The 26,794-nt window shown below is 35.8% G+C and overlaps 1 protein-coding gene across 10 annotated transcripts in view; it reads left to right on the top strand.

Annotated features, from left to right (window-relative positions):
- The first annotated feature begins 3,574 nt into the window (after window positions 1-3,574).
- Window positions 3,575-26,794, top strand: part of MSR1 (macrophage scavenger receptor 1) — a 79,845-nt gene continuing 56,625 nt past the window's right edge. For 3 of the 10 annotated variants that reach the window (XR_014831771.1, XM_005672637.4, XM_021077264.2), the window contains exons 1-5: window positions 3,575-3,760; window positions 14,319-14,413; window positions 14,634-14,740; window positions 16,343-16,456; window positions 22,940-23,328. Coding sequence is in view for 8 of the 10 variants with exons in the window: in XM_005672637.4 (XP_005672694.3) it covers window positions 14,638-14,740; window positions 16,343-16,456; window positions 22,940-23,328 (606 nt within the window). In the remaining 2 variants the exon portion in view is untranslated. 10 annotated transcript variants of the gene reach the window in all.

The following is a 26,794-nucleotide window of genomic DNA, read 5'->3' as shown; positions in this document are numbered from 1 at the left end:
TTTCCTGGGAAGCGCTTCCCCCTCCGTCTTAAGGTGGATGGGAAGGAAGCAGGAGGAGGGTCACTTCCCGTCAGTGGCCCGGAAGAGATAAGGTAAAGGCTTTTCTCTGGAGAGTGAGTCTTACGGAGAATGCTCTGAGTGTGTCTAAAAACAATTACTTTGCCTTCACTCTGCCAGAGGCAATCAGTATGATTTTTCTTGGCTCTTCACCAGAAGCACCTGGTGGGATTCCTGGAGGTAAAGTCCAAGAAAGTTGGGGGTCCCCTTTAGACTGCACTGCCCAGAGTCTCTCATGCTCACACTGGCATTACTCAGTCTCCAGCAGTTCAGCCAAATTACCATTTAAGGATCTCCCCGGTTTATGATTCTAGCAGCTTCTGCTCCAGGTAAGCTGAACTCAGCTGTGAAGTTTTTGTCTGTTTGTTTGTATTTACATTTCTAAAACTTGAGTGAGACTTCAATTGGCACCAGGGAAAGTCCTTGATTTTCAGTTTGATCAACTTTTTTCTTGTTGTAGAGACTTCCAAGCCCTTCGGATATCAGGGCAGGACCTGTAGTCTTTCATGCATTTTCTTTTAAAAACTGACTGTATGGGAGAGTGTATTTTCTCCAGGGAAAATAAATATATGGATCCCTCTACCTCACTGAGTGTTATTTTATTATAATTATGTGCTAAAACATAGAAATATAAATTTAGACTAAACTCCATAGATCTATAATTCTTAACCAACTTTGGCTTACAAATATAATGCAATTGTAAGCTTAAAAACCCTACAAAAATACTAAAACTTTAATCAACAACATCACTTTAGGATCCTGTGGTTGAATTGAAACATTGTCGATAGACTTAACAGAAGGGAGATAGACTAAGTTCTAATACTCTATTTAGTTTATGTATTTTAACTTCAGTAATACTTTTGCAGGAAACTTCTGTTCATGTAAAGTTATATAAAATGATACTGATAACATCAAAGTTTTTCCTTTTTTTCTGTTTCTGATCATCAAAACCTCCACTAGGATGCCATTTTTCTTTCTTTCTTTCTTTTTTTTTTTTTTTTTTTTTCTTTTCCCACTGTACAGCAAGGGGGTCAGGTTATAGGATGCCATTTTTCAGTATCAGTTTTGGTGAGGTATGTTTTGATAGTTCAACAAAGCATTATATTCACATGGAGAGATGTGTCCATTGCAACATTATTAAACTTATATAATTATTAAAATAGTAATTTTACTATCTAATTATTGAGTTCAGAAATAAATATTATCACTGTGAAAATTTATCACATAAATATATGGTATCATGTTCCTTGTATGAACTTACTGCAATTTTTAGACATTCAAAAGTATCCGTTAATGAGTAAAAAAAATATATCTTCCTGTGAGTTCAGCTTGCATGCGTCTACCACCGTGAGCACTGGGCCACTCGAGTCAGTTCTTCCAAACTATTTCTCTGATTGTGAAACTTTACTTGAACACTGGACCAATGTATAGAGCCTTCACTCCAGAAACAGATGTTCATAAGCAATAGAAGTGAATAATTGGAATCCCATGGCAGTAACTGATGGTAAAGCTACTATTCTGATGGTCTGGAATGTGCCCATGTTATAGTTTTGATAATAGAACATTTGTGATATAGGCCCTTGATAATAACGTACGCTGATTGCAGACTGAGAAAATGTGTATTTTGCCAAGTTTTGAAATCAGACTTAACTGGGTTTGGATATCAGCTCTGATGACTCATAACTCTATGATCTTGACAAGTTGACTTAATATCTACTTCTCAAGTTAATCAGAAAAATGACCTGACAAAGTTATGAATTGAAATGAATCAGTAAATGTAAAGCTCCATTCCCTCCCTCTGTTCTTTCAATTAATCATTAGCTTGACCTGATTGCCTGACCAGGTAGCTTGATATTCTACCTGGTTCCCTGGTAAGTGTCTTAGGTATAGTAAGACCTAATAGATAGTATCATATGGTACATTATATGATATTATATACACACACACTAAAGTGTCTTTTTTTAAATGAATGATTATATTGACTGAAGAATGTGAAAATAATCAAATGGAGATGTGGTTAGCATTGTGGATGTAAAGAAGTATACATAACAGTATTACAGAGACATCCTAGAAATAAAGTCTACTCAGACAGAAGTAAACCTCATTAGGATAGAATTTTGGAACGTTGGTATCTTAGCTTGTTATTTCCAGAGTCTGACTTTTCTAACCCTGTAGAGATTAGAGGACATACGTTTTTAAATTTTTAAAATTTGGACAGAGGTATGTAAATTTAAAAACATATGGGGTTCTTAAAGTCTAGATTTTTTTAAAGATTCCAAAATGACTATTATTTATAATGACGCATGTATAAATAACTCTAAAGGAATTAGAGTGAGTTCTGATGTTAGCATCCAATTCCTCTTCACTCAGAAAGTAGCCATAAACTTAAACTTGTACAGTCCAGCCTGGATCCACGTCCGTGATCCTACTCTTGTCTAAAGGCAGCATTTGTGCTACTGGTTCACGGCCTCGTTTACCGCTGCTTTTTGTCTTTGCAGTACTAAGAATGGTGGCATTATCCTGCTCCTTTCTTTCTCTCAAATACTGCGTACTGTTGCTGCATTCTCTCTAGTAGGCATGTTGTCTTCGAAGGGATAGTGTTCTGTGGTGCTTACGGGTGTGGCAAGATCCTCCTGGACATCTTTTTTTTAGAAAATGGGATCCCAGAGTTCCCACTGTGATGCATACTCCATCCCTGGCCGAGAGCAGTGGGTCAGCATTGCCACAGCTGTGGCTCAGATTCAGTCCTTGGCCTGGGAACTTCCATGTGCTTAATGCAGCCATTAAAAAAAAAAAAAAAATTCATTAAAAAAAAAGTGAGGTCTCTCCCTGTTTGGAGTGCCAAGAAATGCCCATGGACTATAAACTAACGCCTTCCCCCAAAAGAATCAGATCTAAAAATTAGCTCATTAGTGTAATGTTGTATGTTTCTGTGTGTCCTACTGGAGCTTGAAAGTGATAAAATAAATGAGATAGGTGCAAAGTGTAAAACTCCGACAGAGCTAGAAGATGTAGGGCATGGCTTTCCCCTGATCCCACGCTTAGGACCCCCTTGTCTCTATTATTCTCCTAGGGGGATAAACACCTCTTCAGGGTCTCAGAAGATATGTACAGATAATGCTAACATCATCAGAGACGGAGCTGAGGTGAGTGATATGGGATTAGTATTTTTAATAGGCGTCCATATCCTTTTCTCATAGGTTTTATGTTTGACACTAGAGATAAGAAATAGAGGGAAAAAGATTAAGAAAAATGGATCACTTAAAGATTGAGTTTTCCCTCAACATTGTACAGTAGGAAAGAGATCATGAGAATTAGTGGAAGATAATGAGGTTAATAGGAGATAAATAATAATGAGAATGTTCTAGAAGGCAGACATATCTTATAAAAAGGAAAAGATTAATCTTCCATATGTTATGTACGCTATTACAATGACTCCTGTTTCTTTTTCATTTTACTTCTCTTTTTCTTTTGTCATATCCTAGATGGGAAGAGGAATGAGTTATCTGACAAAATTAGATTTTGCAAACTTGTGCACCAAGGAGAGTGCTATTGAAATACATTAAGAAGGATTTTCAACATGCAAATGTGTCATTTCCTTTCTTCATGTGTCCTGCTGAAATATTATGTGATAAAGGTTTTAGGCTTCATTTGTTAAGAGAGGGAAGTGGATAAATCAGTGCTGCCGTTTTTAGGACACAAGGTAAAAGAAGTTTATTTTAAGGTTTTTTTTCCAAATTGCTTCTATTGAATATGTCTCAACTCTGTGTGTCTCTATGTGCTGTGTATGTGATGAGTGATATATATAGTTATGTTTATTGATTTTATATATATATATAAAGTGATAATTTCTAATAGAATATTTTATCCTATCACTAATAATTTGATTTGTTTCAATGATAAAAAAAATAGAGATTCTGGTTAGGTTTTCCAGGAGTGAAAAATGTGTATCTGTGCATGAATATATCTGAAATATACTATACATTTTGCAGGTTGAACTAGCAAAAGATTTTTGGCATTCAATTGTGCATATTTTATTAAAAATTACTGACTTTATTCAAAATATAATTAAATATATTTTAATTGGTCTCATCTTCTTAGTTTTCACATAATACTTTTGATTTTAACCTAATAATAGTTATTACATTTATTGCTCATATACCAGATATGGTTAGGCATCTCCTATATGCACTTCCCTGAACTAGAAATAGGAAAGGGATACAAACATAAAATATGGTCTCTGTCTTCAGGAAGATCATGATCTAAGGCAAACAGGAATAATATAATATAATTGGAGCACTAAGTATTGTGAAAATGCCGCAGTTAACTACTATGGGAATACAGGAGAGGCCACAATTTGTTCAAAGGGAGAAAGAACTATTAAGAAAAACCTTCATAGAGGTGTTAGAATTTAAGTTCATCTTGAAGCATGGTTAAGATTAATGCGGCATAAAATGGGGGCTAGCATTCTCATTGGCCATGTGAGAACAGTGATAAAAAGTCATAAAACTGAGATTGTAAGTGTTTAATGTGATGGTTAGAAGTGGTTATTCTGGTAGGACACTGCCTATCTTCAGATCTCAGCTTCTCTGCGCTCTTACTTGTGCAATATTAACTAGTTACTTAGATGTTTAGATCTTGGTTTCCCAACATGTCAAATGGGGAAAATACTTCATGGAACAGTTGTAAAGATAAAATAAGAAAAGTTCACATTTTTTTAAAAAATTGATATTTTAAAATAATAATGATTCATTAATTTTGTGTTTATGAACATTTTTAACTGTTTACAGAAAAATCTGGTTTTGTTTATTTATATATTTTTCACAGCCACACCTGTGGTATGTGGAAGTTCCCAGGCTAGGGGTCAAATCAGAGCTACAGCTACAGGCCTGCCAGCTTCTGCTACAGACACAGCAAACTAAGCCACATCTGTGACCTATGCCACAGCTTATCCACTGAGTGAGGCCAAGGATCAAACCCACATCTTCATAGATACTATGTGAGATTCTTAACCCCCTGAGCCAGAAGGGAGCTATAAAATTTTTGTTTTTAAATAGTAAGGTTTTTAAATAATAAGGTTACAAAGTTCTTATTACCCCAAATCTTAACTGTAAAATTAACACTGAGAGTTTGATGATAAATCTGAATAAGAAATAGTCTTAGAAGAGGAGTTTCCATCGTGGCTTAGCAGGTTGAGAACCCAACTGGTGTCCATGAGGATACAGGTTCAATCCTTGGCCTTGCTCAGTGGGTTAAGGATCTGGCGTTGCCACAAGCTGTGGTGTAGGTCATAGACATAGCTCAGATCTGGATTGCCGTGGCTGTGGTTTAGGCCTCAGCTGCAGCTCTAATTGGATCCCTAGCTGAAGCTCTAATTCAACCCCTAGCCCACGAACTTCCATATGCTGCAAGTGCAGCCCTTGAAAATGAAAAAAGAAAGAAAGAAAAAAAATAGTCTTATAGGAAAGAATGTGCATTAAATATATACTTCATCAAAGAGTTTTTTCATATCTATATAAAGAAAGATACCCTGGGGATGTATGAGCAAACAAAACCTCAAGAAGAAAAATAAGTACTAAATAATTACGTGGAAATATCCTTTCCACACTAAAACTAAAACCAAAAAATTTCAAATGAAAGTTACTTTGAGGTTTTATTTAACTCTTGCTAAAATCTAAATGATTCTAAAATAAACATTGTTATTGAGTAGGGGTACATTTGGTTTAAGACATAAATAACTGGAATTTGTGTACATGTGTATGATCCTTTTAAAAAACAGTCAAATAGTAGATACTAAGAAGTTTGAGATAGTTTTCCTGTCACCTGGTTGTTCAACATATGGTAAATTATCCTAAAGAAACATTTTAAAACAAGGAAGCTAAATTATGAAAATACTTATAACATCATTATCATCTATATTAGTACAACAGTGCCCTCCAAAGAAGAAGGAAAGATTTTTAAAAGAATTATAGGAAAATGGCTACATAAATAAGATACATATATGTTATGAATTACTCTATAGCCCATCATTTTTAATTTGAAATATATAAATGTTGATATGATTTTTAAGGGAAATGTTTAAGACCAAATGATAATATACACTATATCAATTACGTAGCGTGGATACATTCAAATTTTTTCTTATATTAAAATGATGGTATGATAGAAATTTTGTCCCAATTTACCTTTAATGGCATTATTATTATTATTTTTTTTTTTTAGCAAAAACAGGAGGGAAAAAGAATATGTTTCTAAACAGAATAACACTGATATTCTTTCATTTGGGTTTTCCTGCTGTAGCCTCTGTAAACGTTTTACCCACTTAATGAAAAGCTGATATTGCAGAGATGTGTTTCACTTCTCATGAGAACATGCTTTTAATAGATTATACAAGCTCAAAAGATTTCATGGTTCTTTTTCAGTGCATTGACATTTGGTAAGAAGTTGTAACTTTATGTGAAGTAACTTTTCCTCCTAACTTTGGAAAAGACATTTCAAGTCACATTTTTATGAATTGTTCACCAGCTGCTAACAAAACCTCACATGTCTATGTTCTCTAACATTATTGAAAAATTATTCTGACGGTGATTAGAGAAAAGAACTCAGAGTATCTGGTAAGTCTAAGGAATGCCTTTCAGGCAAAAGTGGGAACTTTGGGGTGAGATTTTTTTCTTTCAGTTTCCTATTTACATACAATTCAGAGAAAAACCTTTTATTTCCCAGTGGGTAGCAGGATATTTACATTTCCATATCAGTGAAATACAAATTTTTCTTGAGGCATAACCCCAGGTATAAAATCCAATCATCTTGCAAAATATTTTATCTTTCATTTATTTATGGAATTTCTTCTAATGTACTTAATATATGTGATTAACACTTACTAAGTGGTAGGAATTCTCTGGTTATTGCACCAAAGAGATAAAAACTCCTGAATCATGGATCTAACTGGGGTGAAAGGAGACAGACAATAGATAAATAAGGAGAACACACTTCATGTTAGAGGGTAATAAGTTTTGTGGGGCATGGAGGAAGCAAGGTAGGCAGGAGAAGAGGAAGTGAAAGGGCTGGGTGGCAATTTTAAATCTGATGCTGGAGAAATGTCTACCTGAGTGAGTGAGCTTTTAGTCAGGACGCAGAAGAGACGGAAAGGTGTTCAAGGGTTTTGAGTAGAATGACATGATCTGACTTACTTTTTAAAGAGGAACTCTGTAGAGGCTGTATGGCGAATAAAATGGAAAGAATAAGAATAATGGAAAGAATAAGAAGGAAGCTGAGAGATCAGGTGGGGAACTATTGAAATAGTTCTGGTGAGAAAGATTATGGTGCTTAAGCCAAGCTGGTAGGAGTGTAGGTGATGAGAGGCCATCAGTTTCTTCATAGATCTGATGGCAGACTGGAAAACAAATCAACAAGATCTGATGGTAGAGTGGATGTGGAGGACAAGGAGTGGGGTCAAGGAGATTCCTGGGTTTGGGGTAACCCAGGTAGTGGATTATTAGAAATCCAGGTAGTGATGCGTGTACCTCCAGATTTGGAGTTGAAAGGAGTGGTTTGGGCAGGAGATAAATATGGACAGCCATCAGCCTTGGAGATGGTATTTAAAACAATGAGACTAGTGAGCTCACCACGGGGGTGAATAAAGAGGAAAAGAGGACAAGAACTGAGAGCAGGCACACTCCAGTGTTGATAGTTTGGGAGATGAAGAGGAATAAGCAAGGAAAAATACTGCTGTCTGGACCATCTCAGTACATTGTCAGTTACCTCTTCTCAACAGAAAAGCATGAACACGACCAGATTTCCCATATACGCTAAAGGCCTTTCACTTTCATACATTTACTGCTTATTGATCTCTCAGGAATCTGCTTCTGCCTCCACCATACAAGTCAAACATCTCCTGTTCCACATGGCAGGTTATGGACGACCGGGCACACCTTGACTAACTTTGACTTCTTGTCTCGACCGTAGTGTCAAATGTCTCTCTTATTTTCAGTGCTGACATTCTTTCCTTACTTGCCCACTAAAAATGTTTGTTCTCAAGGTTCTATCTTTCCCTGAAAAATATTTTCTATTGTTTGATTTTTTTGTCCTTTTCTTTGTGAAAGTGCTATGTTTCGATGCCTGTTCATCAATTCTTTTACATTTCCTCCTCTTTACTATCTCTTGGTTTTGCTCCTCAATTGTCAAAGATGCCCATTTGGGTAGATAAAAATAAACTGCAATATGAGTACTGGGAGAGAGTGGGAGGAATGGCTTTGAGGAAGTCAGGAGTTGCTGTGCCATGAGATAGGAGTCTTTGGGTGAGAGTGATCTAAAATAGAACCCTGGCCTCGGATTAGGACTGCCATGCTTTTCTAGCACTAGCATATTGAAACTGTATTGCCATATGCCTGGCTGTCCTGTATGCCTCACTACATGAAAAATAGTAAAAAATAATGAATGATTATAGTAATAAACATATAGTAATAATAATGTTTATTATTTACAATAATACAAACATCAACATGCTTGTATCAAACATCATGTTTGGCATGCTAACATCAAAGATCCTAGAAAAAGAAAAGTTAGCTTGATGTGGAAAGTACACCATGGTAGCTGGCTATATTATAAAAAAAGAAAAGTCTGATTCTGAGACTTGAGATCTGAGCTGGATATTTTGGCTTTGTCTGTATGTAGGTAGTATTCAAGCTATGGAAGTAGTTGAGATTGTCAGAAAGAGTGTGGAGACTAAGAAAGTAGTAACAGAAAATGCCATCAATCTTAAGACTGCTTCATCAATAATTAACCTAATCTTTTTTCTTTAAATGATATACTCATATATCCCTGTTATAGATTGTTCTAGAAAACAAAGAAAACTCATGGTGTACTCAAGGATAGGAAGGGGGGACTATTTTTCTTTCATCATTCCACCTACCAGATTTTAATGTTGTTCTCCTTTTCAGTCCTCTATACCTCTATAACCTAGATATGGTCACTTAGCCTAATTCACTAGTCAGTATTTTTTAGAGGGTCTTCTTTTTCAAAGTTTTAGTAAATATACCCAGAGAAATCATCATTTGAAATATAGTAATCTACAAAATATGTATAATCATCTGTATAAGCCCATAAAAGATAAAGATGTAGAGGAATAAGGAAGAACAAAATTGAATGCTGTTTCAGGGTGAAAGGGAAATAAGCAAACTATTTAATGGACCGTGTATTTTTTTATCGCTAGTAATATAACCTAGGTCACTATTACCAAAACAAAGGATTTTTTTTTTTTTTTCATTTGTGTGGGTATATGTTCAATGTTATATTTTGGCTAGGTTGTGAAGGCCAGGTCAATTTAAGCCATCAGAAAAATGAAGGAAGAAATTGAAAAGCAGAAAGCCTGCAGCTTCATGCCTTCTCTGGGCTCCTCTTCTGACCCTCTGCCCAGGGCTCCTGATTCCACGATGCTGATGTGCTTTTATCCCATGTTCTTCCTGCCTTCACGTCCTTTCACACACTTTCCACCCCTGGAATAGTCTCACGACAAATGCCTGCTCCTTGTTCAAAATTCTGATAAAGTGTCATTTTCTCTATGTTCCCACCTTGATGATACACTTTCCCAAAAGAATGAGTCTCCTCTCTTTGGACTATGCCTGTGGTTTGTGTGCATATCTATAAAAATTTTGATCTTCTGTATTAGTACATAAGATCTCTGATGGCTGAGACTATTCTGTACATATTGACTTTGGAATCCTAGAGATTTGCATGGTGTTCGATATAACAACAGAGGACAGGAATTTGTTGAACTGGCCTTCGTGAAGGGACAGATATTTCCATCTTAAAGTCATTAATTTAAATTATCTCAATACATGCCTTTTATTTGTTGTTGTTGTTGTATTTATGATATAGCATCTAGCCTTCTAGAGCCATTTTAAAAAATGAGATTCTTTCTTCCAAGAAACATTTTAAGCCAAGGAGGCCTTGCGGGTTATATAGTGCAAAGTTATTTAAAAGTACATGTGGAAGATCTTCCCATTATAGTGCAGCAGAAGTGAAACCAACTAGTATCATTGAGGATGTGGGTTTGATCCCTGGCCTCACTCAGTGGGTCAGGGATCCAACGTTGCCGTGAGCTATGGTGCAGTTTGCACACGCAGCTTGGATCTGGTTTGGCTGAGGCTGCAGTGTAGGCCAGCAGCTGTACCTCTGATTTGACCCCTAGCCTGGGAACTTCCATATGCCACAAGTGCAGTGCAGCCCTAAAAAGTGCGCGCGCGCGCACACACACACACACACACACACACACACACACTCACACTCACAAAAAGTACCTGTGGAGGTTCTGAGCAAGTATGTGGATAAAAATAACATTCATCCTGCTTTATTGAGACCAGGATTAGATCAGTGTATTATTATTCTGGGTTTGCTATATGTTTTCTCCTTAAAATTCCAGAATGTTAAAGTTTTCTATAAAAAGGCAATCACATAAGTTGTGATAGGTCTGTAATACATATTTTTAAAAAACTAAACACACAAAGAGTGATTTGAAAGATATCCATGAAATAATTTAAGGAACCTGTATTTTTTTTTTTTTTTGTCTTTTGTCTTTTTTTAGGGCCACACCTGGGGCATATGGAGGTTCCCAGGTTAGGGGTCGAATCAGCACTACAGCTGCTGGCCTACACCACAGCTCACAGCAACGCCAGATCCTTAACCCACTGAGTGAGGCCAGAGATCAAACCCACAGCCCTATGGTTTCTAGTCGGATTTATTTCTGCTGCACCATGGCGGGAACTCAGAACCTGTATTTTTTTTTTTTTTAAGTAGACTTTATTTGGGGGACATTTTAAGTTCAGAGAAAAATGGAGCAGAAAGTTCCTTCCCAGTTAACTCTCTTAACTTTGTGCTTTAGAATGGTCTATGTGTTATAACTGGTGAGTTAATATTTATACATTATTAACTAAAACCCATAGTTTAGCTTAGGGTTCCCTGTGCTATATATTCTGTGTGTTTGGACAAATGTATAATGACATCCATCCATCATTACAGTATCATGTAGACTATTTTCATGTCCCTGAAATCCTGTGTGTCGCACCCAGGCGTCCCTCCCTCCCTCTTCTGGAACTCCTGGCAGCCACCTTTTTTTTTTTTTTTTTTTTTTTTTTTTTTAACCACCACCCTAATTTTGCCTTTGAGGAATCTGTATTGTTGCTGAAACTATGAGGGAATTAAAATTCCTTACTTATCATCCACCATGGTGATCCAGGTTGAAGAGTGGTTCTCAGAGAGGGATGGGTGTTTAGCAATGTGTGAGGATAAAGTTTTTGGAGTTTTGCAGGGGAAGCGGGATGTAATGATGAGGAGACACTGTTGACATTTAATGGGTAGCAGCCAGGGGTGATAAGCTTCCTATACAACTAAGACAGTCCTTTGCAAGACAGAATTGTCCCAACCAAAATGCTCATAATGTTTCATTGAGAATACAATGGGATGTGGCTTAACTACTTGCCAGTTGGAATAAGCAGAATAAAAAGGAATGCTGGTTAGGAACAGGCGAGAGAAAGTGACAGTGTCTTGATGGCATAACATAGTCACCCAGTCCTAAGATTTGGTTCATGTTCAACAAAATGTCAAATGAGTACGCATGTGGAGTACAAAAAAGTCAGGATTATGGGCAGAAGCTTTACCAGTAAGTTTTCTATGAGAATAAGCAAACCCTCGAGTTCCCACTGTGGCACAAGGAAGCAGGTATGATCCCTTGCCTGGCACAGTGGGTTAAGGATCTGACTTTTTCACTGTTGCAGTGTAGGTCACAGCTGTGGCTTAATCTGATCCCTGGCTGGAAATTCCATATGCAGCCAAAAATGAAAAAAAAATAAAAAAATAAAAAAAAGAAGAAGAAGAAGAAGAAACAAACATCATTTTTGCAGCACCCCATCTCCAAACATCTATCTTTAAAAAAAAAAAAAGCAAAACTATATGAGACTAATAACTTTTTTTTTTTTGTCTTTTGTCTATTTAGGGCCGCACCCACAGCATATGGAGGTTCCCAGTCCAGGGGTTGAATCCGAGCTGTGGCCGACAGCCTATGACACAGCCACAGCAACACCAGATCTGAGCCACGTCTGGAACCTATACCACAACTCACAGCAATGCTGGATCCTTAAACCACTGAGCGTGGCCAGGGATCGAGCCAGTGTCCTCATGGAAACTGGTCGGGTTTGTTAACCACTGAGCCATAATGGGACCTCCCAAGACCAGTATCGTATACAAAACAAATCAGATCATTCATTTGACAAATATTTATTAAATATATTCTATATCCCAGGTTGTTTTAAGTTCCGGTAACACAATATTGAACAAAAACATATTGTTTCACCTCTTACATAGTTCACAGTCTGGAGAGAATTATCAATTTCAAAGTTTTCACTCTTTTTCCAAAGCTATTCTCACCTAGGCAGTTCCTGTCATGGCTTAGCAGTAGTGATTCTGACTAGTATCCATGTGGATCTGGGTTCAATCCCTGGCCTCAATCAGTGGGTTAAGGATTTGGTGTTCCCATGAGCTTCGGTGTAGGTTGAAGACGTGGCTTGGATCTGGCTTTGGTGTGGCTGTGGCTGTGGCATAGGCTGGCAGCTACACCTCTGTTTTGATCTCTAGCCTGGGAACATCCATATGCCTTGGGTGCAGCCCTAAAATAAAAAAAAAAAAAATTCTTATCCAGATGATTGAGTAATATAAGCAATATTCCTTTGTATTTAAGTGAAAATTGAGCTATAATATTGAAACTATCAGAGCCAAAGGCATAGTCAAACACACGGAGAAGGGGGCAGTAAGCAAACTGAGGAAAAGATTTCTAGATACACAGCGGGGTGCATACTTTGTGACCCATCCTTTATAAACTGAGTTCAAAGTTTAAAAATTTTGCCACAGTTCCAGTTGCTTTGAACTACAGTTTTAAAATGAATTTAGCTAAGTTTTATTGTCATCTCATTTTTAAAAAATTATTTGTTCATTTGTTTTGCATGGTAAGTGTAAAACTTATCCAAATCAAATGACAGAATGAATCAAAAAAGGGAAAACAGCAGGAGGATCTGGATCTGAATTAAACACTTTGAGTTTCTGTGATGGTCAGTGTTCCCAGATTCTTGCTTATTTCTTTCACTTTACCTCTGCCTAAGAAAAGAGGATGTAGGTTCTGTAACTTCCCCCTCTGCCCTCTTCCTCTACCGCAGCTGAGTCATTTAAGGAACACAGGGAAACACAGCCAGATCGATGGGATTTACAAAAAACTAAGACCAATTTACCAAATGATGCATGCATAAACTGCAGACTGCAAAATAAAGAATCACCTTGGTAATACTTCAAAAAATATATCGACAGGACTTGAGTCACATCCTTTCTTGTCAATACCTCTTCCCAGAGCAGGGTGAATGTTTGCATATGAATGGTTGTCCTTCGTTTTCTGGAGGAGAGATGAGTTCAGTGTCCTGGAGCTGCCAGTGCACAAAGTTAACAACTTCAGCTGTGCTAAATCCATAACTCAGCATTACAGGAGATAAATAATGACCAGAAGCTGTTGGCTCTATGCTAAACTTATCAGTCAAATGAACTGAACTGTTTCCAAGAAAAAGTCTTTTCTTTTCATGGCAAATGTTCTTAAAATGTGATCCTTAGCTGCTGGCAACAGCAGCTTCACTAAAGAACTTGTTGGAATTGCAAACTCTTAGCCCCCACCCTAAATATCAAAATCTTTGAGGGGAGGGGATGGATGTGTGTGGGGGGGAGTGGATATTTCAATCTGTTTTAAATTAAGCCTTTCAGATGATTCTGATGCATCTTAAAGAGACATAGACATAGACTGTGTCATAAAATATAGATTGTGCTTAAAAAAGGTACAATCACATATTTGAGATTCTGCCAACTTATATAGTGAGGGAAGCCCTGACAGAAAAAATATACTAGAAAGAAAAAGAAGAAATTAGAAAAAAAAAAAAGGGAAAAGAAAGGAAAGTAAAGGGTAAGAAAGGTAATGAAAAACTATCTTTTCCATGTGGCTCCTAATCTAGTGACTAAACTATCTTTCTAAAGGTATAAATAGATGCTTTGGCAAAAGGAAACTTGGCTCATAAAGCTCCAATAAAAGATCACAGGAAATATTTGTTCCAAATTTCTCATTATAGTTTGTTCTATTCGGAACTTCTGATAAATGATCACAGGAAATATTTACTCCAACTTTTGCACTACTTTTTCTTATAAGGGGAATTCTTTTTTTTTTTTTTTTTTTTTCCCAGTTAAACAGTTTTCTGCCACATGGGAAAAAAAATCTTTTAAGCTAAGACAGCAAAGTTACATCTCACTCTAAAAGAACACACACCTGCAATCACAGGTACGGGTTCCACATAAGTTTGTCTTTCAATGTGAAAATGAAAATCTAAATAGGTGTAATATGTTGTTCTATATCGCAGATATATATACTTTTAACTAGTTAATGACACCATTCCCTTGCTAAAATTGGATTTCGATTCTAAATTTTAGTTTGAAACATTATGCTAAAGGGCCCTGGCAATTCCATGTATAATTAACGTATTTTTCCATGCGTTTGTTAGAAGTATGGAACAGTGGCATAGCTTTCCTGATCAACCGGAGGACACTGACAGTTGTATGGAATCTGTCAAGTTCGATGCTCGCTCAATGACAGCTTTGCTTCCTCCAAGTAAGTGGGAGAAAGGTGGGGTGCCTGTGGAGACTGTGGTCTGGAATTATGGTCTGGAGACTTACCCTAAATGTGTATATTCTATATGCCAAGCTGGATTTCAACATAATTAGCTTGGCAGATGGAATATCCCATCTTGCTTGTACTATAGTTTTTCCTTCTCTTTTTGTCCTTTGCTTTTCCCCACCTTCTCTTTATTTTATTTTTTCTTTACTTAATTTTTTTCTCCTTTTTCATGAAGTCCCTGATAGAACATTATCAAACAATGTCTAAACTTCTAATTTAGGGGTTTACAACCTGAAAATGACATTTCTTTTTTTTTATTAAATAATAAAAGCAACGTCCATAGGAAAAAAATATGGATTTATTCACCAAATCAGAAAAATGCCTTCCTCTGCAAGTAAGATTCCCTTCTACATCATAATTAGCATCTAATTATGCTATGCAAATAGTACTAAAATATTAATATGTTCTGAAACAACCAGAGGATGAGATTTATTGATCCATTCCAAAGTTTAATCAAGATGTGCATCATTTTATTATTTAATTTTTTTCATTTTTACATTGTATTCAAATCATGAGGCATCCAAATATAAAATTGAGATGGAATTAGAAAAGAGAATTTGCATAATTATCATAGGCAATAATGTTTCTCTTACCTCACTTAAAATCTGAAAAAAATTATATAGTTGCTTGAGGAATTTTATTTTCACCCAGAATATATTCCCATGTGAAACAATAAAATTTATGGTTGCATATATATTGGTGTGATATCAGTATTAAAATTTACCAACTTATGCTTGGTAAATTATGAGACAAGTACAACCTATAGAGTTGTACAGGTTATGAGACAAGTACAACTTATAGAGGACAGTAACTTTGTCCTGGATTCTTAGTTAATGGATAATAAAATCAAATGTTCTTAGCAATGCCTATATTGGCTTCTCCTATGACTGTCCCTTTTGCTTCCTACTGAATAAATGAGAATCTGTTTTTTTGTTCCCTTTTTATTCTAATAGGTTTGATAGTAACAATGTAATTAGAGATTATAGAATTTTAATTAAGAAGAATAAGTTTTATTTTACTTTAAACTTTTTAAAATCGAAACATCACTGATTTACAGTGTTCTGTTACTTTCAGGTATACACCATGTGTATATTTGTGTAACATACTTGTTTATATTCTTTTCCCTTATAGGTTATTATAGAATATTGAGTATAGCTCCTCATGCTATATAGTAGGTCCCTGTTATTTATTTGATATATGATAGTGTGTATATATTAATCCCAAACTCCTAGTTTAATCCCCCACATCCCTTTCCCCTTTGGTAACCACGAGTTTGTTTTTGATGTCTGTGGATTTATTTCTGTTTTGTAAATTAGTTCATTTGTATCTTTTTTTTTTTTTTTTGGATTCCACCTGTAAGTGACAACATGATATTAGTCTCTCTGACTTATTTCACTTAGTGTAAACTCAAGGTCCATCCATGTTGCTGAAAATGGCATTTCATTCTTTTTTGTGGCTGAGAAAAATTCCATTGTTTATCTCTACCACGTAAGAAGAGTATGTTTTCTAATAGTGGGTTGGGCTTTTGTGTTTTAGATCCTAAAAATGGCCCAACGCTTCAAGAGAAAATGAAGTCTTTCAAAGCTGCACTGATTGCCCTTTATCTCCTTGTGTTTGTCGTGCTGGTGCCTATCATTGGAGTACTGGCAGGTACAGTACTCTAGACTTCTGCAACTCAACAACTCATCCTGTGAATTACTTATTGCAGGCACAAAAAAGAAGCATTCAGTCTTTTGTATATGGGATATTTGTAAGGGAAACTTCACATTAGAAAGTGTTCCTCAAATTTATTGAAAGAAAAAAGTAGATTCTGCAAAGTTATTAAATTTTTTTTTTAAAAAAAAGAAAGAGCAGAAGAAAATGGAAATTTCCTATGCTATTTCTTTTCTTTTTTTTTTTAGCTTATAAACTTTGCAGAATCTACTTTTTCATTTAATATGGATATGTGGAGGTAAGATAAACAAACCATTTCAAAAGTATTATCCTATAAATCCTATATATTTCTAGTGGTGCATTACAAATTTCATGGTAAGTATTCTAGTTGCCATTGTGGTCATTTACATTAAAAATGCCTAAAATATAAAAATAAGCCAGTTGCTCTGGAAAAACACTTTAAATACTAAGAACAGAAAAATCTTCCTGTAAGTCTTCAAAGAGAGGAGACCTTATAAAATAATGGCCACATATTTCCTAAGGGTTTTATTTAAAATAGCTCTAAAAATAATCTGATAGCATCCTTTCAAAGCAAAAAATAATGGAGCAATTTACTTGGGTTCTACATGATGTTTGTCAGGCACATACTTTTTTGGAGAGTTTGGTTTGAATTGGGGATAAACTTGAGGGTTTACAGGAGTGGATGGCTTGCATGTTAACTCAAACAAGTCTGTAAATGTCATCCCCCTCTGTAGCATTTTTGATGATTTTGATTGACATTTGAATCGATATGCCTTGTAGCTCTCCTCTTCTCTGTGAGTGGTGAAAAATCTGGACATATGCTAACAAGAGAGAGGCAGGGAATAAGATGTGTTTTTATGTGCATGCTAATCAGCTTAGCAAGAAAATGCTCCTAATACAAGGCCAAACCTCCTCTGACAAGAGGCAACCTAATTTCTTACTTAGTAGAATTTTGCTAGGTAAGAAATGACAATGAAAACAACAACCGTAACAATAGCTATTTTAGAACGTTGGCTCTGTTCAGGCACTGGACTATACACATGACCTTAATACACCTTATAGTTACCCTTGAGCAAACATATGCTTATCCTTATCATCCACAAAAGGAAACAGCTCAGTGGTAGAGCTGGAGTTCCCACCCATGACTCCTGACTCCTAACCTCTGTGTTCTACCGTCTCCCAGTGCAATTGGGTCTTTAGAACAAAATATGGTCAGCTAATAAACAACAGCACAAAATAGGGTTGCCATAATGGTAGACAGAAAAATATTTTTTCATAGGTAAACGTTAACTCCTACTTTGACCATTAAAAACAAAAAACAACCACAACAAAGTGAACCCTCAACTAATCAAACCAACCATAGCCATCTAGGTAAAATAAACTGATGTGTTTGTTTTTAAACAATGAATTCCCAATGAATGGAGGTTATCTATATGTTGTTTATGTATATGCTCATCTGTAGTGAGAAATGCATAAAACTGAAAGTTATGTCATTATTTGGGATCATTAGCTATTGGCCATTTAGAATTTGGGTAAATTTCAGCACTTTTGTAAAAAACGTGGCCTGCAGAGCCAACCCCAGGGAGTGAAGTTTCTTTCTACCAGGCCTGGGAGCTGCCTCTGCGGACAAAAAGACTTTGGCTTCTAATTAAATTCAGAGTCTCTGGGCTATTGGAAGATACTAGCAGGTCAACACATTTGTTCTAGGGTTGACAGTGATTGATCTGAAGTAGTTTTGTTTTGTAAAACTACAGCAGGAACTTGTTAACACTGATGAAAAGCTAAAAGTATTCAAATCTTATAGTCACCTTAGCACTCAAATTCACCAGAATTTGAACAGATTTCCCTGTATCTCTCATACTTGCATAATAAGCAAATGGTAATCCATTTATAGTGGCAAGTTATAGATCGGAATATTTTCTATAAAGAAGTTAAGATATAATACGTATCTCCACCTGATATCAAAGAATTTCAAAAATAGACAAAACATTTCTCTGAAATGATAGAAATTACTCTATTTTGGCAAATATAAATCAGTATATGAAATAAAATGTACATGAAAACTCTAAAGAGTCTTATACACTGAATGATTTAGTAACTGTAAAATATTTTTCCACATGCTACTTTTTTTGCTTTCTTTTATTTTTGTTTTTCGTTTTTGTTTGTTTTGGCTACACCCATGTCATGCCAAAATTGCTGGGCCAAGGATCCGATCCACACCACAGCAGTGAAAATGCAGTGTCTTTAACCTGATAAACTACCACATATTACCTTTTCTTAAAGAAGCTACTAGATCACTGTCATAGTATAATAACATATAACAATGTCTCTGGACATTTAATCTAGGATTAATGTATATAAATTGTCACTGATATACTGAAGATCCTTTGACTCAAAATAATATAAAATTTAGGTAGAAGAAGATATTAGCAGGTCTGTAAAATCAAATATCAACTTTGTCTGTGGGTCTTTGCACAAGTCATAAAAGTTTTTCCTCTTTCAAATGTGAAATAGAAAATTCTAAAATGCCATCTCTCTGATAATGAGCATATGAAAGAAATGAACATATGAAAATACAAACTCTGATATTCTTAGCTTTGTGATTTGTGATACAGAGTTAAACATTTTTTAAAGTAAGGATTAATTTTTTTTTTCATTTGAGATTTGGGAACACAAACAATATTGTATTTTTAAATCTGGAGTTCCTATCATGGCTCAGTGGTTAATGAACCCAATTAGCATCCATGAGGATGTGGGTTTGATCCCTGGCCTTGCTCAGTGGGTTAAAGATCTGGCATTGCTGTGAGCTGTGGTAGGTCACAGATGCAGCTTGGATCCCACATTGCTGTGGCTGTGGCATAGGCCGGCAGCAACAGTTCCAATTCGACCTCTAGTCTGAGAAGCTCCATATGCTGTGGGTAATGCCTTAAAAAGACAAAAGACAAAAGACAAAAAAAAAAAAGAAAGAAAGTCTATCAGCAAAATGTAGCCTTTATTCATGTGGAACTTAGTGTTGAAGAAAAACCCTTGGTCACGTAATATTTTGTCAAGTCTTCCCTTTTCATACTGTGAAAATGATTTGCTTTACCCATATGAAATAAAAAGTACATAGGAGTTCCCATCGTGGCTCAGCAGGTTAAAAACACAGCATAGTGTCTATGAGGATGAAGAACCAATCCCTGGCCTTGTTCAGTTGGTTAAGCATCCAGTGCTGCCATGAGTAGCCATGTAGATCACAGATGCGGCTCGGATCTGTGGTTGCTGTGGCTGTGGTATAGACCAGCAGCTGCAGCTCGGATTCGACCCCTAGCCTGAGATCTTCAATATGCCACAGGTGTGGCCTTAAAAAAAAAGTATTTCTAGTGAAAGTAAAATTGTACTGTTGAGTAATTAGATCACTATGCCTACTAAAATAAAGCAGATATACGACCTTTGTCATGGAACACCTAACCTAGTCCCAATTTTTTAATATTACAAAATATTAAGTCCCTTTTGTTATCAACATTAGGCATGAAGATGCTGAATCCAACATATTAATAATAATTAAAAATTGAAAATTATCAAATATTTATTATGTGCTAGGAAAAGATCTAGGTACTTCACATGTATCAGCTTGTTTAATTATGTAAACACTGACTAGCTTATCCCATTTATACAGATTGTGAAATGGTAGCACGGACAGATTAATTTGCTCAAGGGCACAATTTATAAAGGAAAGGAGAAGAATTGATAATCCAAGCAGTTCTCTTCCAGAATGTGGATTATTAACTGCCACCTAAAAAAGCAGTACTCATCATAAAAGAAAAAATTTTAAGGGACAGACAACTTTGAGATAATTTTTGCAAATATTGTTAAAGTTTCTGATTTTAAAATCATAATCCATTCCCAGTCAGTTTTGTATTCCCAGAGTTGCTCAAGCTGTGCCTATATAGTAAGTGCTTAATAAGTAAATCATTAACAATTGATGAATATAGAATTGATGAATTGATGATCATAGAATTGATGATTGAATTGATGAACATGTGAATGTTGTCAATCCAAAATTTGCTCCCTATACTTAATATAAAAAATGTGGTGATATCCAACTAAGAAATATACTATTTTGTCCATTTTAATCTATAAATTTAAAAGTGTAAAACAAGGCACACTCAATATGGCTTCTATTGTGGATTACATCAAAATGTCCAATATCTTATTAATTCAGTTAAGTTAGTTTTAAAGCAAATATCTCGGAAAATATAATGCATTTTTAAAAAATTGGGATTTAATTGCATATGTAATTTAATACTTATTCTTAACAAAATTATAGCTTGCAATTTCCCACTGTGGCTCAGTTGGTAATGAGCCTGACTGGTATCCATGAGGATTCAGGTTTGATCCCCAGCCTCGCTCAGTGGGTTAAAGGAACCTGTGTTGCTGTGAGCTGTGGTGTAGGTTACAGATGCAGCTAGGATCCCGTGTTGCTGTGGCTGTGGTGTAGGCCAGCAGCTGAAGCTCCGATTAACTCCTAGCCAGGGAATTTCCATATGCTGTGAGTGCGGCCCTAAAATGCAAAATAAATAAATGAATAAATAAATAAATAAATAAAGTAATAATAGCTGCCATTATAGTGGCAACCATCATCAAACAGCTTTTTTAAGTAAAGGTGGTGAAGAGTCTGTAACTAAGATGATGTCTTTCAAGGATAAGGTACTTTAACTTAAGTAGAGTTTTCATTTGGGCCATCTTTGTGCTTTGAGATTTACATGCCTCCTCTCCTTCACCCTCAACACAACTGCAAAAGTTAACTTTTAGATATTTGAGGAAACCTAAGCAAGAAGATAAATAACTTGCCCAGAGAAACCCAGCTATTAGTTTAAGAGTAGGACTGGATTCCAGAATCAGGTAGCTTGTTCCTGTGCAAACACTAAGCTCTCATTTGTATAACAGGTACCCTGAGATCAGTGTGGAATTAAATGTTTTTCAGGTCTTATCCCACTTAAGTGTCAAAAAACCTATAAAGCTGATACTACTTCCACATCATTTTTATTAAAAAAATACCTGACAGTAGATATAGCTGTTTATGTAGGTATACTTTTAAAACATATGAAGTTACTCTTTATTGCTCAAATGGTCAAATATGGAAAATCTTATGGATTTAAATTAATATGAATAAGAGACTGATATATAGTTAAGTATATAAATAATATAGATATGGATATAGGAAAAAACAATAAAATCTTAATCATCACTGACTAGAAATAAAATGGTATTTAACACTCCAGTGTGTATAATTATCTATTATTTTTATCTGCAAAAGTAATGTTTATACTTTTCTTTTTTTGAAACTATAAACATATTGCTCCAGATCCTTTCAGAGGGATAATTAGCTTGTTTAGAGACCATATGGCCACTTGGAGATATATATCTTCAGCTCTGTATGCCCCCAGATATCTTAATTAATAGAATTTTTTTCTTTAGGAAATAATTACTAATCAAATTGTTCATCAAAGTCTTGAATATATTAGCAGAAATTGAAGCAAACTAATGTAGGGTTTTTGTTGAATAATTCTGATAGAGTCTCATATAGAATACAATGTAGTTATTAAAATTATTTGTGTAAAACAATATTAAGTAATAGTCAAGTCTCCATGGTAGAGTAAAAATTCAAAGGTTGTTTCCAGATTGTATATAAAATCTTGCTTTCTGTAATGAATAATAGTGCGAACAGAGACTTGATATGTAAATACCAAAATGTTAACACTTAATTCAGATGGTAAGAGTAATGGCAAATTATTTTTCCTTATTATTTGTCTTTTCTAAATTTTCTGCTGTAAATATGTATTTTATATTGAGTAATGAGGAGTCTTATAAAATATTTTTAAAGTAAAAAATACCACATTTGCCCAATTTCCTATTTTAGCAACAGTAAATTAGGTCTCTAGAAACTGAAAATGATAATTTTCTGCTAGTTTAATGATAGGATAAGAAAGATGAGCCAACAATGCGTTTAAACAGTGGACAACACTAATACTTCTACTCTTACTACATACTGTTTTTGTCATATTATCATTTATCTTTATAATAACTAACATAGTCAACACACTTACTTCAGACACACTGTTAAGCATTATCTCATTTTATCCTAACAGCACACCTGAGCACCAGGACAGAATGTACTTCATAATCTGTAGAGTTGACTCTTACTGTCAAAACCAAAGGCAATGGCCCAGAAGATTCTTCTAAGCAGTAATTTAGAAAGAATGACTTTATCATGGAATAAATTCTAATGTGAGAAAATTTTCCCTCTCAGCAATAATGCCTGCCTTGGCTCACACTTTGTATATTTAAAATAACTACTTGATTTCATGTAGTGTTCAGATTGTTACAGCGGGATGGGATAAAGTGATAGGGAATGGAGTGGTGGATGTATTTAAGGATACAGAATATCTCTCTCTTTATTTTTATCTTAATATGCAGCTCATCTCCTGAAATGGGAAATGAAGAATTGTGCAGTTGGCTCAATTAGTGCAGGAAAAGGAAATGACAGTGAAAATGACATGAGATTTCGTGACGTCGTTACAGAACATATGAGCAACATGGAGAAGAGAATTCAGTATCTTTCAGATAATGAAGCCAATCTCGTAGAATCCGAGCATTTCCAAAATTTCACTGCAATGACTGATCAAAGATTTAATGATGTCCTTTCCCAGCTAAATAACTTGCTTTCCTTCATTCAGGAACATGGAAATGTAATAAATGAAATCTCTAAGTCATTAATAAGTCTGAACACCACATTGCTTGATTTGCAGCTCAATGTCGAAACACTGAAAGGCAAAGTCCAAGAGAATACATTTAAACAACAAGAGGTAAGACTTTCTGTATTGGAAGGTCACATGCTGGAATTGAACCCATCTAGATTCTGTCTCTTCAGATAGTCCAGGGGAAAAAAGTTGCAAACCCTGTTTCAACATCATCCTACTTACTCTGATTCCTCTGGCAACCTTACCAGGTTTCGAATGGTCTTAATTAGCGCCTTCTCTAGATTCTTAGTGAAAGGAGGAGTTTGTTTTTTCATTGACCATAGACTCTCCTAAGGTATTTTAATTTTATAGCTACTGTTAGGATGCCTCTTGAGACTATCTAAACCAATTATAGTTACAATACCTGAGGAGATTTGGACAAGTAGATACTGTAATTTAAAAAAAAAATAAAGTATATTTGATTTACAATGTTCAGGAGTTCCTGTTGTGGCTCAGTGGTTAACAAACCCAACTAGCATCCATGAGGATTCAGGTTTGATCCCTGGCCTCGCTCAGTGGGTTAAGGATCCTGCATTGCTGAGAGCTGTGGTGTAGGTCGCAGACGCGACTCAGATCTGGCTTTGCTGTGGCTGTGGTGTAGGCTGGCAGCTACGGCTCTGATCTGACCCCTAGTCTGGGAACCTCCATATGCCGTGGGTGCAACCCTAAAAGACATAAAGACAAAAACAAAAACAAAACAAAAAAACCCAACACACCAATGTTCTGTGAATTTCTGCTGCACAGCAAAGTGACCCAGTCATACGTATATATACATTATTTTTCTCATATTGTCCTCCATCATGTTCTATCACAAGTTACTGGATATAGTTCCCTATGCTATATAGCAGGACATTCTCTAAATTTTATAATAAATCCAAAATTTTGTCATCACCAAACATATGGAAACCTTATTTACATGGGTAACTCACAAAATCTACTTTTTATTTATTTTTATTTTATTTTATTTTTTGGTCTTTTTAGGGCTGCACCTGCATCATATGGAGGTTCCCAGGCTAGGGGTCAGATCGAAGCTGTAGCCACTGGCCTACCCCATAGCCATGGCATCGCCAGATCCGAGCCATGTCTGCAACCTACACCTCAGCTCGCAGCAACACTGGATCCTTAACCCAATGAGCGAGGCCAGGGATCTAACCTGTATCCTCATGGATACTAGCCAGAATCATTTCCACTGAGCCACAATGAGAACTCCCCAAAATCTACTTTTTAAAATGATGATTTTGTCACCCCCAAGAAGTGCCCTTAAGTGTTAATGTATAAAGATAACTATAATTAAAGAATTAACATTTGAATCGCATGTACAACATCTTACTACCATCATGGGATCAAATACACAAGACAAGGGAGCAAGATGTATTCTATACAGGTTGCTAATAAAAGTTTCTTTGCAAAGGCCCAGATACAACATTTAGACCTTGGGGACTACCTGGTCTCTTTTGCATCTTATCAACTCTGCCATTGTCACACAAAAGTAGTTGTAGACAATATGTAGGCAAATGAGTGAAAATGTGATCCAGTAGGTCTCTATTTACCCAAATAGACTTTGACCCACAGAACATAATTTTCTCACCTTTGCTCTAGGCTATTCCATGACCAGCCCACTAAGTTACTTTGTATTGGTAAGAAAGAAGCAAGTCGCTTATTTCAAAATTGGATTATTTTTGTTTTTGAGTAATTATAATCATCCCTCTCCATTGCAAAATAAACATATAACTAAAACTACACTACTCATATAAAAAACAATTTTCGTATTACAAAGCATCTAAGCCCTAAGATCAAAACCAAAGTGAAAGCTATAAATCTTCCACCATTGGCTAAGTAATGTTGGCGTCTTTGTAGTAGATTTTCCTTAAATAGACACATTCTTAATTAGTGAAGTTGTTTTCTCTATAGATACCATATTATACAGTAGTGATTTATAAAAATATACATCACTTAAAGCAAGGAGAAGCTTTTAAGTTGTAACATCAGGTGAAAACCAACTAAGTCATTAACTAGAGAATAGATTAAACAGGTCAAAAAAATACTCTGTCCATTTGTTATTTGTAAGATACAGTCACTGGGAAACAATGGCATTACTGTTTACATATGGGCACTCTGTTGGGAACCCTCGTCCCAACACCAACCTTGATCGTCTGTCTCTGATACTTGCCACATATTCCAAAAAGACTGTTGGTGTTTACCAACAGTTAACACAAATCTGAGTGTATCAAACGCTACTGGAGTTATCAAGGGCTCAGGCTATGGAGGGGTTAGAGAAAATGTACAAAGAAGAAACTGTCCACAGGGCTGAGAAACATGGGAGACAGAGGAAAATAAATTATCAGCTAAGGGAGTAGAAACTGATTAAATCAGAGGGAAAGAGGAAGGGAGGATAAATATTACTTCATGTGGAAATAGGATCAGAGGAGCCATGAGATGGGGTGAGGAGAAAAGAAGGTGAATGTGATGAAAGAATAGGATTCTCTTTGATGTTGGCAATGCCCCCAATCCAGCAGAGATGAGGGGCTGTCTATGAACCCATGAAAATTGGGAATTGGAAACAAATTGGAAACCATTTGGAAAGCAGCAGAAATCCTGAACTTGTTTGACCTGTGAGCTGTTTGAGTTTGGATAGATTATGCCTAGGTTTTAGAAGAGGTCCCAGTGTAAAAAATGGGGGTGCAAGGGATTGGAAGAATTTCCAAGGCTATTTTTTTTTTTAAGTCAATAGTCATTTGCAGAGATGTGAAACTAGGTCATTGTACATATGTATGTGTGTACACATACTTGCTCACTAAAAGCAATATTAGGAATCTCATTCCCACTGTTTAAAGCAATTTTATTCAAAAAAATTATTAATCTTTGAATCTTTAGGTTGATGCAAGGAAATTAAGTGGATGGCTGAGTTAGTAAATCCTGCTTGAGGAAAAATGTTATAAGTCATACCTACTGGTGGTACCTAACATTTATCAAGGACAGAACAGGCATTAATTTGAAAGAAAAAAAAAAGAACACTGACATGAAATAAAAGAAAGAGGTGGAATTTATCATTTCCTTTGTACCTAGAAAGGACTGTAAGGACGTGAAAGTAAATGCCTGTTTCCAGCAGTGCTGTGAGTGGTAGAGTGTGTATTCTGTGTGCAGATGCTGGATAGGACTTAAAAGAAAAATATGCCAGGCTCTTTCTCTCTTCCCAATAAAAATTATTTCAAGTGAAATCCATACGCAATTTTCAAATAAGGGATGAAAGACATCCCTTTCGGTATGAAAAACGTGGACCATTCCTGGGTTTTAAGTAACACACTACCTGCTGCTAATCCCCTGACCTTTGCTCTGAGGATATTGGGAACTGCATGAAGTAGCTGAAACAATGTGTAGCCACCAAAATTAAGCTGAGTATATTTATCATGTTGATGTGCTCTACAAACATTCATGTTCACTACTCTTGCACCTTTATACCAAATTGAACAGAAAATGCCAGAGAAGGAGTTAGAGGGGAGAAACATTCTAATCCAGGAAAATGTTTTGGATG

Source organism: Sus scrofa, chromosome 17 (genome assembly GCF_054392235.1).
Source record: "Sus scrofa isolate SSC_HxYL_T2T_F1_AM1 chromosome 17, Sscrofa_HxYL_maternal_Yorkshire_Landrace_v2.0, whole genome shotgun sequence".
NCBI lineage: Eukaryota > Metazoa > Chordata > Mammalia > Artiodactyla > Suidae > Sus > Sus scrofa.
Note: the sequence above shows the minus strand (reverse complement) of the source record. Positions and strands in the feature narration are given on the sequence as shown.